Genomic DNA, 18,281 nt, shown 5'->3' with positions numbered 1-18,281 from the left:
CCCCTTCTCACAAATCCTCCGTCTCCGCCACATCTGCTCTCAGGATGAGGCTTTTCATTCCATATCGAAGGAGATGTCGTTCTTTTTTAAACAAAGGGGCTTCCCTTCTTCCACCTTCAACTCTGCTGTCAAATGCATCTGTCCCATTTTCTGCACGTCTACCCTCACCCCATCTGCCTGCCACCCCACTCGGGATAGGGTTCCCCTTGTCCTCACCTACCACTCCACCAGCCTCCAGGTCCAACGTATAATTCTCCGTAACTTCCGCCACCTCCGACGGGATCCCACTACCAAGCACATCTTTCCCTCCCTCCCCCCCTTTCTGCTTTCCACAGGGATCGCTCCCTATGCGACTCCCTTGTCCACTTGTTTCCCCCCCCCCCCCCCCCCCCCAACCCTTCTCACCGATCTCCCTCCTGGCACACATCCTTGGAAGTGGAACAAGTGCTACACCTGCCCTTACCCTTCCTCCCTCATCACCACTCAGGGCCCCAGACAGTCCTTCCAGGTGAGGCGACACTTCACCTGTGAGTCAGCTGGTGTGGTATACTGCATCCAGTGCTCCCGGTGTGGCCTTTTATATATTGGTGAGATCCGACGCAGACTGGGAGACTGTTTCACTGAACACCTACGCTCAGTCCGCCAGAGAAAGCAGGGTCTCCCAGTGGCCACACATTTTAGTTCCACGTCCCATTCCCATTCTGATATGTCTATCCATGTTCTCCTCTACAGTCAAGATGAAGCTACACTCAGTTGGAGGAACAACACCTTATATACTGGCTGGGTAGCCTTCAACCTGATGGCATGAACATTGACTTTGCTAACTTCCGTTAATGCCCCTCCTCCCCTTCTTACCCCATCCCTGATATATTTAGTTGTTTGTTTTTTTTCCTCTCTCTCTGCCCATCACTCTGCCTGTTCTCCATCTCCCTCTGGTGCTCCCATTCACCTTTCTTTCTCCCTAGGCCTCCCGTCTCATGATCCTTTCCCTTCTCCAGCTCTGTATCACTTTCGCCAATGACCTTTCCAGCTCTTAGCTTCATCCCACCCCCTCTGGTCTTCTCCTATCATTTCGCATTTCCCCTCCCCCTCCTCCTTTCAAATCTCTTGGTATCTTTCCTTTCAGTTAGTCCTGATGAAGGGTCTCGGCCCGAAACGTTGACAGTGCTTCTCCCTATAGATGCTGCCTGGCCTGCTGTGTTCCACCAGCAGTTTGTGTGTGTTGTTTGAAATTCCAGCATTTGCAGATTTCCTCGTGTTTACGTAATAAATTTGAATACTGGCTACTGACCCAATTATAACAGATTGGTGGGGGTTGATGTTGGTCTGATGAAACATTTGAGTTTAGGCCAGGATGGTTCGGTCTACTATTATTGAAATGTGAATAGGCATTTCAGATAGCCAGTTATGGGGGTGGGGGGGGGGGGGGAACCAAAGCATTTGGGTTTTATTGAAGCAGAATTCTATATGGCAAAGAAAAAGATTGCTGTGGCTCTGAGATTTCTAAATCTGTGCTAGATACAAATGTGGTACCAGATGATTGGAAGACAGCAAACATGTCCCCTTTTTCCAAGAAAGGCAGCAGGGGGAAGCTGGGTAACTGTAGATCTGAGTCTAACATCACTGGTAGGAAGATACTGGAAAAATTGAGGAAGTGGATTGATGGGTACTATATGGCTTTGTCAAGGACAATCCTGTCTGACTGGTTTTATTGAATTCTTTAAGGAAGTCACACAGTATATTAATGATGCAATTTAATTGATGCAATTTATAAAATATTGATGCAATTTAATGTACTTTAAGGGATTCAAAGTACATTTATTATCAAAGTATGAAAGCAGTATACATCCTGCTGAAGGGTTTTGGCCCAAAACATCGACTGTTTACTCTTTTCCATAGATGCTGTCTGGCCTGCTGAGTTGCTCCAGCATTTTGTGTGTGTTACAACCCTGAGATTTATCTTCTCCACAGAAAACCATGAAACAAAGAAAACCTTGGAACCTGTTCAAAGAAAACCATCAACTCTGCCCCCAATGTACAAAAAAGCAAATTGTGCAATTTGCAACAAGAAAGAACGAATGCCAATACAGAATATAAAACAAAATCAAGAGCCATACTCAGTTCAGCTCGATATTCATTATCTGCAGGGTGCCCTGATTCAAAATCACCCAAAGCAACAGGAAAAGGAGTAACTACAATCCAATCCATAAACTTTGGTACCATCGAGGACAGAGAGAGACCATTTGAATGCAGGGACCTTCCCTCGGCAACAGTGAGAGGGAGAGAGAGAGAGACTGTCACACGCAGGCACCTTCCTCCAGTGGTAGTGAGCACGAGGTTGGCAGATGACACAGGACACACGCTTGCCTTCCTCACTTGCCTTGATGTTTCAATCTTTCGCAATGTTGTAATCGACAAGAAATTGAGTCAGTCATGGGCTCATGCTTCTCTAAGTTTTTGGCGTCGATGCTGCTCCCCTCCTGGAACCTTCTCAGATTGCTTAATCAGCTTGAAAACACACTGTCAATATGTAGATCACAGTAAAATCAACATAGGCAAGTTGTATCCAAGGTTGGCCTGACGATAGGAGACAGAGTGATGGTATAGGGTTGTTTTTGTTATTGGATGCCTGTAACTAGCATTGTTCCATGGAGATTGGTGCTAGGACCCTTGTTTGTAGCATAATAATTATGAATGATGTGGATATAGGGAGGAAGGTCAGTAAGTTTGTGCATAATGTTTAGATGGGCAGAGTTATTATTGTGGAAGTTAGTCATAGGCTATAAAGAGACACTACTGTTGTGGTGAAATAAGTTGAAAATGGCAGATGATGTTCAATCCAGACAAATGTGAGGTGGTGTATTCTTGGAGTGAAACTTGAATCTTTTGGAATATCAAAGACTGGAAGGACCTTGGTCACAAGTCCATAGATCTTTGAAAGTGGTAATATAGTTTGATAGTGTGATTAGGAAAGCATGTGGAATGCAGGCTTTCATTATTTGGGGAATTGAATACTAATGTAAGGAAATTATGCTTTATGTTTATAAAACTTGTTCAAACTTTGCCTGGACTACTGCATACTGTTCTGGATACCACACTATAGGAAGGATATGATAGCAATGGAGAGGGTGCAGAAGAGATTCACCAGAGTATTACCTGAGGACAGACTGGAGAAAGTAAATCTTTCCTCCCTCAAGTGGGGGAGGTTAACAGAGGGTGTGACTGGGTACATAAATCTGAGGGTTATAGATAGATTTCTCCCAAATCAGGGATCTATAAAACTAAAGTGCTTTAGTTTAGGATAAGGGAATAGAGATTCAGAGAGGAATTGAGGGGAAGTATGGTACTGTGCAAAAGACCCACATGTACAGCTAAAGTGCCTAAGATTTGCATAGTACTTCAGTATTCATGTACAGTTGGCCCCCCCCTTATCGACAGGGGATTGGTTCTGGGACCCCCTGCGGATACTAAAAAACGTGGATGCTCAAGACAGTGGACTTAAGGACCCGGTGGAGCTCCGGAGCTCATTTAACCTGTCTCAGTGCGGTGGACTTCAGAACCCGGTGGGGCTCAGGACCCACTGCCTGCAGTGTTTCTGTTCCGGAAAACAATCACAGTTGAAAATAAAGTGCCATTAATAAGCGACTGGAAAGAGGTGAAACACCATTGGTCATTGGAAAAGCGTTAGGCTACAGTTAGGATAAAGTGAAAATAATGGAGCATGTGAAGGCCCTGCCTGATGAAAGCTACAATTATTACTAATAAATACAGTGGTTTAATTGTTGAAATATATATGTTTCTTAAGTGTGTTATATACATAGAAAGGTAAAATATATAGGAAGACAAACTTTTGACTAACTGATGCTGAATAATACTGGATGTACCTGTTCCAACTTGGAGAACTTGTGTTTTTTTTTTGCGCGGTAACCTACGCACATCCTTTGCCCACCCTGTTGGTTACTTCCTCGAAGAACTCTAGCAGCTTGTCAGGAAAGGTTTCCCTTTACAGAAACCATGCTGACTTTGACTTATTTTATCATTAGATTCTGAGTACCCTAAAACATAATAGTAGACTCCAATGCTTTCCTAACCACTGAGATTGGGCTAATTGGCCTATTATTTCCTTTCTTCCGTTGGCCTTCTTCCATTCTTAAAGAGTGGAGTGACATTTTCAAGTTTCCAGTCCACTGGGACCATGCCAGTGATTCTTGAAAGATCATGACCAATGCATCTGTTATCTCTTCAGTAACCGATCTCAGGACTCTGGGATGTAGTGCATCTGGTCCAGATGATTTATCCAACTTAAGACCTTTCAGTTTCCCTACATTTTTTCCTTTGTAATAGCAGTGGGCCTCACTATTGTTCCCTGACACTAGTGGACCTCTGACACACGGCTAGTGTCTTCTGCAGTGAAGACTGATGCTAAGTAATCATGAAGTTCACCTGCCATTACTACCTCACCAGCATCATTTTCTAGTGGTCTATTATCAACTCTCATCTAAGATCTGGGTTATTACACAACACCCAATCTTAAATAGGTCTTCCCTGAGTAGGGTAGTCAGATGATGGTAAAGCTGTGGAATTTGTTGCCACGAGCGACTGGAGGTCATGTCATTGGGTGCATTTAAGGCAGAGATAGATAGGTTCCTGATCAGCCAGGGCATCAAAGGGTATGGGAAGAAGGCAGGGGAGTGGGGATGACTGGAAGAATTGGATCAGCCCATGGTTGAATGGCGGAGCAGACTCGATGGGCTGAATGGCTTACTTCTGCTCCTATGTCTTATGGTCTTATAGGCTGAAGCATAAGCTTCAGTGCTAGAGCACATGCTGCTCTAGCATTCAACAAATTCCCTGTTGTGATACAACGCCAACCTAATTTTACCAATCCCCTTGCATATTGAAGTCCCCCATTTACAATTGTGATATTACCCTTATTACATGCTATTTCCAGCTCTCTTGCAATCTCAACCCTACGTTTCCGCTGCTACTTGGAGGGCTATATTTGAATCCCGTAATTTTTTTTTCACCCATTCAGTTTCTTAACACCACCCGAAAAGTTTCAATATTCTCTGACCTTATGTCACTTCTTTCTGAAGATGTAATTCAATTGGTTACCAACCGAACCACACCACCACCTATGCCTTCCTGCATGTCCTTTCGATATAAAGTATATACTTTGAAGCTCCCAGCTATGGCCTTCTTTCAGCCATGACTCAGTGATGCCTAAAACATCACTCCAACCAATATACATGCCTAAAACTGTACCTGGAGTGCTTTGCCTGAAAGAGTGATTGAAGCTGAGTTACTGTGTCAGCTTTTAAGACATGTCTATAGGAACAATCAAATCACTTTGTCATAGAAGGCTGTGTTCAAGTGTTGGGTGATTGGATTAATAAGGAAGGGTACCTACTGATTGGCACATATTAGCTGAATGGCCTGTTTCTGTGCTGTACAGGTTTATGATTTCATGAGAGGGTCCAATGCAACAGAGAACAGTAACTTAGTTTTGATGGAACAGGTAAGGCAAGTTACTGGACACAATGCATTTATGTGCACACATTACAGACCCTTGGTATATTGAAAAGAAAAAATGGAAGCAGAGAGTACTTTGTTTTATTTTGCCTTTGCTATTAAATTGACTTGTATTTTTGATTACATGAAACTTATTAGAATTTTGTCATTTATTGATTTCAGTGAATATTGCTACTGCAAAGCAACTGACAGGATGTGGACGGCATAGCTATGTTTTTCCTGTTGTGGCTTATCAACATGTGAAAATGTACAAGAGGATACTTGGGCATCTTTCCTCTGTATATTGTGTAGCTTTTGATCGTACAGGGAGGAGAATTTTCACAGTGAGTAGTTTCATGGTGTAAAACCTAATGGGCATATATCAGTAAATAAAAAGCATGAAGTATGTAGAAATGGACTTGGGTGATAATTTTGATTAATGATGAGGTGAATCATTGCACCAACCTGTTTAAGAAAAATTTAAATTGATAATTTGAGTATTTTTGGGAATGATCTAATTTATGCATTGTGTGGTTTGTATACTGTATACCAGTGTCAATCTATTGCTAAATTGCATGCCCCTTTCAGAACTAAAGATTTGAATTCCTATGCCTTTATGATAGAACACATTTTGTAGAATTTGTGATCAAATTGAGATATTTTAAATTTCAGTAAAGCTTGGGTTGAACTATAAATAATTTAGGACTAAAACATGAATTTATCAGTATGAAAACCTGCCACATTGAAAGGTTGAGATGAATTACACATGCATTAAAATGAGCTAGTGAGAGAAAGGGGCTAAAAGCTTGGAGAAACGAAGTGAAAGGTTCTTGGAGTGCAAAAGCTGATGTGTTTTGGGTGTTGAGGTTCTGTTTCCTGTCCAATTCTAACAACTTAGAAACTGAAGCTCAACAAATGGATTTCTACCAATAATTTAAGTAATTTTCCAATTGGTTTTTCAAGGGAAGAAACTGGAACTTTGAAATTTTAAGGAGTGGTAGTTCCAATTGATCTTGGATTTTACCCTATATTATATCCTACAATAAGTATTTGCTTTGAAAGCATTTTGAGATTTGTGCTTCTGATGTGACCTTCTCTACACTATTGAGACCTGGCATAAATTAGGGGACTGCTCTGTTGAGCACCTCTGCACCATTCGCCAAAAGCGGATTTTCCCGGTCGCCAACCATGTTAATTATTATCCCCATTCCTGTTTTGACATGTTGGATCGTGGCCTCCTCTTCTATCAGGTGGAAGAGCAAAACTTCATATTCTATCTAGGTAGTCTCCAAACTAATGGCATGAAGATTGATTTGTTCTGGTAATTTTTTTTCTCTCGTTACTTTCTTTTCCCCTCTCTCTGTCCCTCTTCTCCTATTCCTCACTCTACCCCTGGTGCCCCTCTCCTTCCCTTTCTCCCATGGCCCACTCTGCTGTGCTATCAGAATCTTCCTTCTCTTGCTCTTTATCTTTCCTAGTTACCTATCACCTTCTCCTCTCCCCTGGGGTCTTATCCCTTCCTTTCCAGTCCTGATGAAAGGTCTTGGCCCAAAATGTACATTGCCTATTCACTTTCATGGATGCTGCCTGACCTGTTGAGTTCCTCCACCATTTGTGTGTGTTGCTCTGGATTTCCAGCATGTGCAGAATCTGTGTTTTTGATAAGTCTGTGAAATTGAATGAAAATTTAGTTTTATGGCATCTGTGTAGTAACCAGGTTACTATTAACCTTATTAACATTATTAAAGCTTGAGTGATGTGATTGGTTCAGTAATACGTAATTTGCTTAAATGTTACACATCTGAATTTTGAGATTTATTCTCTTCATTCTAGGGTTCAGATGATTGTTTGGTGAAGATTTGGGCCACTGATGATGGGCGTCTTCTGTCTACTCTTCGTGGCCACTCTGCAGAGATTTCTGATATGGCTGTTAACTACGAGAACACATTGATTGCTGCAGGCAGCTGTGATAAAGTGATCCGTGTTTGGTGCTTACGGACATGTGCTCCTATCGCTGTGTTGCAAGGGCATACTGGATCTATCACTTCTTTATTGGTAATGGAGTTGTATCTCTGTAAATTGTGCCTATTTATGTCTTGTTATTTCATGGAAATAATCCATGATTTTAAATTGTACTTAATCATTCTTCCATTTGTAAAGCTAGTTTTAATTAGCTTTCAAATTATTGATGCTGTCTTGAAGCCATCAAGAGCATAAAATTCAGAGCACAGAAACAACCCTTTTGGCTTTCAAATCCAACTACTACCCACATCAGCATTTGATCCACAACTGTCTGTGCCTCGATAGTACAAGTTCTTGTGCAAATGTTGCTTAAGTCTTGGAGATTCTCAATCTCTATGCTATGCAATTTCAATTTCAACCACTCACTTAGGGAATAATTTTACATGGTTTACTCTATCTTTGTCTCTTCCCTTGCAATTTTGCATACTTTAACCTCCTCTACTCTAAGGAAAGTTTGGATTATCCATTCTTGCATTCATCTCCAACTAGTTCATGCATGCAACAAACAGTAAGGGTCTCAGCAGGTTCCACTGTTACACTGGAGATACACCACTGGTTACTGGCTTACAATTACTAAAAAACAACTGTCCGTCTCTTATGACAAAGCCAGTGTTGGATAAAATTTGCCAACTTGCTATGAATCCCATGACTGTATTAGTTGGTCTGGTTTCCTGTGTAGAATCTTTTCAACAATTTTAGTGAAGTTGATGTAGATTTATGCATTTGTTATCTGAATTTTATCATCATTTTATTATATCCTGATAGAGGTGTACGTTTCAGCTCAGACCAGTGTTAAGCAAGCATCAGAGGAACTGAGCAACATAATCAGTAGGCATGAAACTGCTCACCCTGATGCTTTCCCTATCATTGTGGAAGATTTCAATCAGGCCAGCTTGAAGAGTCTCTGAAAATTGGCCACCAACATATCACCTGTAGAACTAGAGGAACCAACACATTTGACCACTGTTATACCACTGTCAAGAATGCTTACTGTACTATCCCATACCCACACTATGGAAAGTTTGATCACCTGGCTGGACTACTACTTCCAGATTGGAGGCACAGATTAAAGACTGTAGCACCAGTGGTGAGAACCTAGAAGGTATCGACAGGGGAGGAGGAGGAGCGCTTACAGGACTGCTTCGAGTCAATGGACTGCACAGAATCCAGGAATTCATCTGCAAGTCTGAATGAATATCACTATCACTGACTTCATCAAGACCTATGTGGATGAGTGCATTTGAGAATATATCCTAATATCCAAAGCAGAAACCATGGATGAACTATGGCAGGGTTTGCGGGCTATTATTTCCTACAAAGCAAAATCTATCATCATGAATGGCTGCAACGCTTCACTCCCAAATGAGTTCAATGCCTTTTATGCATACTTTGAAAGGAAGAATAAAACCACACCTGTGCGATTCCCTGCAGCATCTGGTCACCCAGTGATCTTTATCTCAGAGGCCAGTATCAGAATGTCTTTTGAGAGTGTGAACTTTTACAAAGTGTCAGGCCCTATTGGTATACATAGAACATTGAAATCTACAGCACATTACAGGCCCTTTGGCCCACAATATTGTACTGACCATGTAACCTATTGGAGAACCTGCCTAAGATTTCCCTACTGTGTAGTCTTTTATTTTTCTAAGCTCCATGTACCTATCTGAGTCTCTTAAAAGACCCTATTGTATCTGCCTCTGGCATCGTCACTGGCAGTGTATTCCATGCACCCACCACTCTTTGTGTGGAAAAGCCTGCCCCTGACATACCTTCTGCCCTATTTCCAAGCACCTTAAAACTATGCTGTCTTGTGTTAGCCGTTTCAGCCCTGGGAACAAGCTTCTGGCTATCCACAGGATCAATGCCTCTCATCTTATAACACCTCTAAGATGATGAGAGGTAAAGCTGCTACCTGGTAGAGCTCTGAAGACCTGTGCAACTAACTGATCAGAGTGTTGAAGGACATCTTCAATCTTTCACTACTGCAGTTGGAAGTTCCAATTTGCTTCAAAAGAGTGACAATCATGCCAGTGCCCAAGAAGAGTATGGTGAACTGCCTCAATGACTATTGCAGTGGCACTCACTGCTACGGTGATGAAGTGCTTTTAGATGTCGGTCATGGCTAGAATTAACTCCTGCCTAAGGCAAGGACCTGGACCCACTGCAATTTGCCAGTAGCTACAATAAGTCTACAGTGGATGCAATCCCATTGGCTCTCCACTCAGCCTTCGATCACCAGGATAATAGCAATACTTATGTGAGGCTGCTGTTTTTTTTATACAGCTTAGTGTTCAATACAATCATATTCTCAGTTCTAATCAACAAGCTCCAAAATCTGGGTCTATACCTCTCTGCGACTGGATCCTTGACTTACTCACCGGTAGACCACAGTCTCTGCATATTGAAAGGAACTTCTCCTTCTCGCTGATAAACCCACTGATGTGTGCTTAGTCTTTTGCTGTACTCTCTACAGCCACGATTGTGTGGCTAGGCCCAGATTAAATGCCATTGATAGTGGACTTCAGGAGGGGTAAGTCAAGGGAACAAACATCAGTTCTCATATAGGGATCAAAAGTGAAGAGGGCAAGCTGTTTCAAGTTCGTGGGTGTCAATATCTCCGCGGATCTATCCTGGGCCCAACATATTGAAGCATTCATGACAGCAGCTACATTTCAGAAGTTTGTGGAGAATTGGTGTGTCACCAAAGGCGTTCACAAATTTCTATAGGGGTTCCATGGATAACTTAGCTACTTTTTGCATCACCTTCTGGTGTGGAGGAACCACTGCATAGGATCAGGAAAAAGCTGCAGAAAGTTGTAAACTTAAGCAGTTTCATCATGGACACTAGCTTCCACAGCATTGAGGACAACTTCAAAAGGTGATGCCTCAGAAAGGAACTCCATTAAGGAACTCCATCACCCAGAACATGCCCTCTTCTCATTGCCACCATCGAGGAGGAGTACAGGAGCCAGAAAACACACACTTAATGTCTCAGGAACAGCTTCTTCCCCTGCGCCATCAGATTTCTGAGTAGTCAATGAGCACTTCCTCAGTATTTTTTTCTCTCTTTTTACACTACTAATCAGTTAAATTTTCATTTTTTTTATATATACTTATTGTAATTTATAGCTTTTTAGTGTATTGCAATGTACTGTTGCTCCAAAACAAATTTCACAGCATATGCCAGTGATATTAAACCTGATTCTGGCATTAGCTTCACTGCCCTTATCAATACTTTAGAAAAGTCAATCAGATTGACCAGACATGATCTCTTCTTAAATTATGATGACTTCTTTTGATTAATCCCAGCCTTTTCCAATTTGCACTTTTCATCTCCCTTGGGTTTTGTTTTTCCCCCCAATAACCTCCTGCCAAATGACATTAAACTAAATGTCCTATAATTAACCTTATTTTTTTAATTAAGTTATTGCATCTGCTGTTCTTTAGTCTCAATTATAGCCACAAATATTGAACAATTTCTGAATGGGCATCTGCATTCTCTTCCTTGGCATCTGGGGATGCGTCTCATTAGACCCTGGGAATTTAATAATCTTTAAGCTCACTAAGATGGCCAATACATGTTTCTTTTCGGTTTCCTGTTGGCCAACCATTTTAATTCCAATACCAATCTCATCCTGATATGTAGGTCCACTGCACAACTGCTTCTCACGTTGGAGGAGTTCTGTCTGGGTAGTCGCCAAACTGATGGCATTAAAGTAGATTTCCCAAGTTTCAATAATACTTCTCCCTCCTCCTTCCCTCTTCAATTCCCAATCTCTCCCCCCCGGCCCCCACTTACCTCTTCTGCTCACATGCCTATCACTTCTCTGTCGTCCTTCCCTTTCTCCTGTGGTCCACTCTCCTCTCCTATCAGATTCATTCTTTTCCTGCCCTTTACCTTTTCCACTTATCACCTCCCAACTTCTTACTTCACCTCCTCCCACCCAACTGACTTCACACCACCTTCTAGCTTGTAAATCTATCCTCCCCCTCCCTCCAACCTCATATTCTGGCTGTTTCCCCTTTCCTTTCCAATGAAGCATCTTGGCCAGAAACATCGACTGTTTATTCATTTCCATAGATGCTTCACCTGCTGAGTTCTTCCAGCATTTTGTGTGTGTTGTTTTTCATTAATGACAAACGAAGCAGATTTCCATTTCCCCAATTTGTGTTCGTCGTCTTAGGCTATTCACTTCAAGACCTCACTTACACCTTCAGCATACATTTGTAAAAAATCAAGAGCACAAAATAGCAATGAAAGCACCCTTTCACATTTCTTTCCCATTTTCTGCTTCCTATACTGCCAGATATGTTCTCTTTATCTGTCCACTTTGCGATTCATAATTTTCATGTTGGGCAAAGACTATCATTCTTTCATTTTAAATGATGTTGATGTACTTGCAAGTACCTGCTCCTGGCTGACTTTTGCCTGGGTTTTTATGATATTTAAGACTGGCTTTTGGCAAGTTTAGAAGCTTAACTACTGAACATTCCTTTCTATAGCTTCTCAGTAATTTAGAGTTATGTTCTCTATCTCAGAATGTTCTCTCAATGACTCTGCAAGTGCTTTTCTAAGAAATTTCTGTAAGATTAGGACCTGTTCCACACTATCAAAATACTGGCTCCAAAACTCTCCTATTCCACTTTTAATATTCCACCCCTTCTAAGCTTTTTACATTAGATCAATGCCAGTTAATGTTGGGGAAGTTGAAATTCCTTATTACTTTGTAATTTGTCTGTGTAACTGCTTTTCTGTCTTTGGCTGACAGTTATGATGCCTGTAAGCTCTATACATAATGTCTCATATGAAGAATCTAATTGACAGTAAGACTGAAAGACATAGGAACAGAATTAGACCAATCAGCGCATTGAGTTTGCTCCGCCTTTCCATCATGGCTGATCCTGGATCCCACTCAACCCCATACATGTGTCATCACGCCATGTCCTTTGATGCCCTGACTGATCAGGAAATTACCAACTTCTGCCTTACATATATCCACAGGGTTGGCCTCCACTGCACTCTGAGGCAGAGCATTCCACAGATTCACTATTCTCTGGCTAAAAAAAATTCCTCCCTTAGCTGTGTTCTAAAAGGTCACCTTTTAATTTTGAGGCTGTGCCCTCTAGTTCTGGATACCCCAACCATAGAGGAAACAACCTATCCACATCCACCCTATCTGGTCCTTTTAGCATTCAGTAGATTTCAATGAGATCCCCATGCATTTTTCTAATTCCAGTGAGTACAGGCCCAAGCTGCCCAATGCTCCTTGTATGTTAACCCCTTCATTCCCAGAATGATCCTCATGAATCTCCATATAACATATATAACAATCACAGCACGGAAACAGGCCCTCCTAGACCGTGCCGAACTCTTAATCTCACCTAGTCCCACCTACCCGCATGCAGCCCATAACCCTCCACTCCTTTCCTGTCCATATACCTATCCAATTTTACCTTAAATGACACAACTGAACTGGCCTCTACTACTTCTACAGGAAGCTCATTCCACACAGCTATCACTCTAAGTAAGGAAATACCCCCTCATGTTTCCCTTAAACTTCTGCCCCCTAACTCTCAAATCATGTCCTCTCTTTTGAATCCCCCCTACTCTCAATGGAAACAGCCTATTCACGTCAACTCTATCTATCCCTCTCAAAATTTTAAATAACTCGATCAAATCCCCCCTCAACCTTTCTAACGCTCCAATGAATAGACACCTAACTTGTTCAACCTTTCTCTGTAACTTAAGTGCTGAAACCCAGGTAACATCCTAGTAAATCGTCTCTGCACTCTCTCTAATTTATTGATATCTTTCCTATAATTCGGTGACCAGAACTGCACACAATATTCTAAATTTGGCCTTGCCAATGCCTTGTACAATTGTAACATTACATTCCAACTTCTGTACTCAATGCTTTGATTTATAAAGGCCAGCGTTCCAAAAGCCTTCTTCACCACCCTATCTACATGAGACTCCACCTTCAGGGAACTATGCACTGTTATTCCTAGATCTCTCTGTTCCTCTGCATTCCTCAATGCCCTACCATTTACCCTGTATGTTCTATTTGGATTATTCCTGCCAAAATGTAGAACCTCACACTTCTCAGCATTAAACTCCATCTGCCAATGTTCAGCCCATTCTTCTAACCGGCATAAATCTCCCTGCAAGCTTTGAAAACCCACCTCATTATCCACAACACCTCCTACCTTAGTATCATCGGCATACTTACTAATCCAATTTACCACCCCATCATCCAGATAATTTATGTATATTACAAACAACATTGGGCCCAAAACAGATCCCTGAGGCACCCCGCTAGGCACCGGCCTCCATCCCGATAAACAATTATCCACCACTACTCTCTGGCATCTCCCATCTAGCCACTGTTGAATCCATTTTATTACTCAGCATTAATACCTAACAACTGAACCTTCTTAACTAACCTTCCATGTGGAACTTTGTCAAAGGCTTTGCTGAAGTCCATATAGACTACATCCACTGCCTTACCCTCATCAACATTCCTCGTAACTTCTTCAAAAAATTCAATAAGGTTTGTCAAACATGACCTTCCACGCACAAATCCATGCTGGCTACTCCTAATCAGATCCTGTCTATCCAGATAATTATTAATACTATCTCTAAGAATACTTTCCATTAATTTACCCACCACTGATGTCAAACTGACAGGTCTATAATTGCTATGCTTACTTCTAGAACCCTTTTTAAACAATGGAACCACATGAGCAATACGCCAATCCTCCGGCACAATCCCCGTTTCTAATGACATGTTAAAGATCTCCGTCAGAGCTCCTGCTATTTCTACACAAACTTCCCTCAAGGTCCTGGGGAATATCCTGTCAGGACCCGGAGATTTATCCACTTTTAAATTTCTTTAAAGCGCCAGTACTTCCACCTCTTTAATTGTCATAGGTTCCATAACTTCCTTACTTGTTTCCCACACCTTACACAATTCAATATCCTTCTCCTTAGTGAATACCGAAGAGAAGAAATCGTTCAAAATCTCTCCCATCTCCCTTGGCTCCACACATAGCTGACCACTCTGATTCTCTAAGGGGCCAATTTTATCCCTCACTATCCTCTTGCTTTTAATATATCTGTAGAAACCTTTCGGATTTACTTTCACCTTATTTGCCAAACCAACCTCGTATCTTCTTTTAGCTTTTCTAATCTCTTTCTTAAGATTCCTTTTACATTCTTTATATTCCTCGAGCAATTCCTTTACTCCATGCTGCCTATACCTATTGTAGACATCCCTCTTTTTCCGAACCAAATTTCTAATATCCCTTGAAAACCATGGTACTTTCAAACCTTTAACCTTTCCTTGCAACCTAACAGGGACATAAAGATTCTGTACCCTCATAATTTCACCCTTAAATGACCTCCATTTCTCTATTACATCCTTCCCATAAAACAACTTGACCCAATCCACTCTCTCTGAATCCCTTCGCATCTCCTCAAAGTTAGCCTTTCTCCAATCAAAAAGCTCTACTCTAGGTCCTGTCCTGTCCTTCTCCATAATTATATTGAAGCTAAAGCTATTGTGATCACTGGAACCGAAGTGCTCCCCAACACATACATCTGTCAGCTGACCTATCGCATTCCCTAACAGGAGATCCAACACTGCCCCATCTCTAGTCGGTACTTCTATGTATTGTTGCAAAAAACTATCCTGCACACATTTCACAAACTCTAAACCATCCAGCTCTTTTACAGAATGAGCTTCCCAGTCTACGTGTGGAAAATTAAAATCTCCCACAATCCGCTATCTCCTTACACATTTGCTCTTCCAACTCACGCTCCCCATTAGGTGGCCTATAATACACTCCTATCAGTGTTACTACACCTTTCCCATTCCTCAATTCCACCCAAATAGTCTCCCTAGAGGAGCTCTCTAATCTATCCTTCCTAAGCACCGCCATAAGATTTTCTCGGACAAGCAATGCAACACCTCCTCCTCTGGCCCCTCCTCTGGATTCTCTCCATTGACAACACATCCTTTCTGAGATATGGAGCCAAAAACTGTTCACAATACTTCCAGTGTGGCCTAACTAGTGTTTTGTAAAGTCTCAGTATTATCTCGTTGCTTTTATATTCTAATCCCCTTGAAATAAATGCTAATATTGCATTTGCTTTCATTATAACAGACTCAACCTGTGAATTAACCTTCTGGGAGTTTTGCAGAAGGACTAAGCCCTTCTGCAGCTCTGATGTTTGAACCTTCTCCATATTTAGATGATAGTCTCCATTTTTGCTCCTTTTACCAAAATGCATTATCATACATTTCCCAACACTGTATTCCATCTGCCAGTTTTTTATCCATTCTTCCAATTTGTCTTAAGTCCTGCTACAATCGCATAGCTTCCTCAGCACTACCTACCCCGCACCTACTTTTGTATCATCCACAAAGCCATCAATTCCATTATCCAAATCACTGACAAACAATGTGAAAAGCAATCGTCCCAATACTGACTCCTGAGGAACGCAACTAGTCACTGGCAGCCAACCAGAAAAGGTCCTTTTTATTCTCACTTGCTGCTTCCTCTCTGTCAGTCATTTCGCTATCCATGCCAATATCTTTGCTGTAATGCCAAAAGTTTTATCTTGTTAAGCAGCCTTATCAAATGCCTTATGAAAATCCAAGTAAATGACATCCACTGCCTCTCCTTTGTCCACCCTGCTTGTTAATTCCTTGAAGAACTCTTAACAGATTTGTCTGGAAAGATTTCCCTTTACAGAAACTATGCTGACTTTGATTTATTTTAACATTAGTCTGCAAGTACCTGAAACCTCATCCTTAGTAGCAATAGACTCCAACGCTTTCCACTTTGGTGGCAAGAATAGGAAGGCAGATTACTATCTGAATGGTGTCAAGTTAGGAGAAGGGGAAGTACAACGAGATCTAGGTGTCCTTGTTCATCAGTCGCTGAAAGTAAGCATGCAGGTACAGCAGGCAGTGAAGAAAGCTAATGGCATGTTGGCTTTACTAGGGGAGTTGAGTATAGGAGCAAAGAGGTCCTTCTGCAGTTGTACAGGGCCCTGGTGAGATCACACCTGGAGTATTGTGTGCAGTTTTGGTCTCCAAATTTGAGGAAGGACATTCTTGCTATCGAGGGAGTGCAGCGTAGGTTCACGAGGTTAATTCCCGGGATGGCGGACTGTCGTATGTTGAAAGATTGGAGTGACTGGGCTTGTTAACACTGGAATTTAGAAGGATGAGAGGGGATCTATCTGATTGAAAAATCTAAGATTATTAAGAGATTGGACACGCTAGAGGAAGGAAACATGTTCCTGATGTTGGGGGAGTGTAGAACCAGAGGCCACAGTTTAAGAATAAGGGGTAGGCCATTAAGAACGAAGTTGACGAGAAACTTTTTTACCTAGAGAGCTATGGATCTATGGAATGCTCTGCCTCAGAAGGCAGTGGAGGCCAATTCTCTGGATGCTTTCAAGAAAGTGTTAGATAGAGCTCTTAAAGACAGCGGAGTCGAGGGATATGGGGAGAAGGCAGGAATGGGGTACTGATTGTGGATGATTAGCCATGATCACATTGAATGGCGGTGTTGGTTTGAAGAGCCAAATGGCCTACTCCTGCACCTATTGTCTATTTCGCAACCACTGAGGTTAGGCTAACTGGCCTACGATTTACTTTCCTTCTTAAAGAGTGGAGTGACGTATGCAATCTTCCAGTCCTCTGGGATCATTCCAGGATCAAGTGATTCTTGAAAGCTCATGACCAATGCATCTGTTATCTTTTCAGCAACCTTTCAGGACTCTGGGATGTAGTCCTTCTGTTCCAGTTGGCTTATCCACCTTAAGACCTTTCAGTTTGCCAGCATTTTTTCCTTTGTAATAGCAATGGCACTCACTCCTGCTCCGTGACACTCGAGGACCTCTGGCACACTGCTAGTGTCTTCTGCAGTGAAGACTGATACAAAGTACTCATGAGGTTCATCTATCATGTACCTAACTAAGAGTCTCCTAAAAGATCCTATTGTATCCACCTCTACTGCCTTCGCCGGCAGTGTCCTCGAATTTGACCTACCAAAATGAACCACTTCACACTTAACTGGGTTGAACTCCAACTGCCACTCATCAGCCCAGTTCTTCATCCTATCAATGTCCTGCTGTAACCTGTCAACCCCTCCACACTATCCACAACACCCCGAACTTTTGTGTCATCAGCAAACTTACTAACACACCCTTCTACTTCCTCATCGAAGTTATTTATAAAAATCACAAAAGGGAGGGGTCCCAGAACAGATCCCTGCAGAACACCACTGGTCACTGATCTCCATGCAGAATATGAACTATCCGCAACCACCCTTTTCCTTCTGTGCTCAAGCCAGTTCTGGATCCAGAAAGCAAGGTCTCCTTGGATCCCATACCTCATTAGTTTCTGAATGAGCCTCACATGGGGAACTTTATCAGATGCCTTTGTGAAATCCATATACACGTCATCCATTGATCTACCTACATCAATGTGTTTTGTTACATCCTCAGAGAATTCAGTCAGGTTTGTAAGGCATGACGTGCCCTTGACAAAGCCATGCTGATTATCCCTAATCAGATTATGTCTCTCCAAATGCTTATAAATTCTGCCTCTCATGATCTTCAACAATATGCCCACCACTGAATTAAGACTCACTGGTCTATAATTTCCTGGCTTATTTCTACTCCCTTTCTTGAACAAAGGAACGACATTTACAACGAGTGCTTCTGTCCCTAT

General features: G+C 42.0%; 1 protein-coding gene across 4 annotated transcripts in view; it reads left to right on the top strand.

The window, feature by feature from the left end:
• Nucleotides 1-18,281, top strand: part of brwd3 (bromodomain and WD repeat domain containing 3) — a 290,623-nt gene that overhangs the window by 25,042 nt on the left and 247,300 nt on the right. For all 4 annotated transcript variants that reach the window (XM_059977491.1, XM_059977490.1, XM_059977489.1 and 1 more), the window contains exons 7-8: nt 5,695-5,855; nt 7,345-7,566. In XM_059977491.1, coding sequence (XP_059833474.1) covers nt 5,695-5,855; nt 7,345-7,566 — 383 coding nt within the window. The remainder of the gene's footprint in view (nt 1-5,694; nt 5,856-7,344; nt 7,567-18,281) is intronic.

Source organism: Hypanus sabinus, chromosome 8 (genome assembly GCF_030144855.1).
Source record: "Hypanus sabinus isolate sHypSab1 chromosome 8, sHypSab1.hap1, whole genome shotgun sequence".
Taxonomy (NCBI): domain Eukaryota; kingdom Metazoa; phylum Chordata; class Chondrichthyes; order Myliobatiformes; family Dasyatidae; genus Hypanus; species Hypanus sabinus.
The sequence above is the reverse complement of the archived record's forward strand: the minus strand, read 5'-3'. Positions and strand labels throughout refer to the sequence as shown.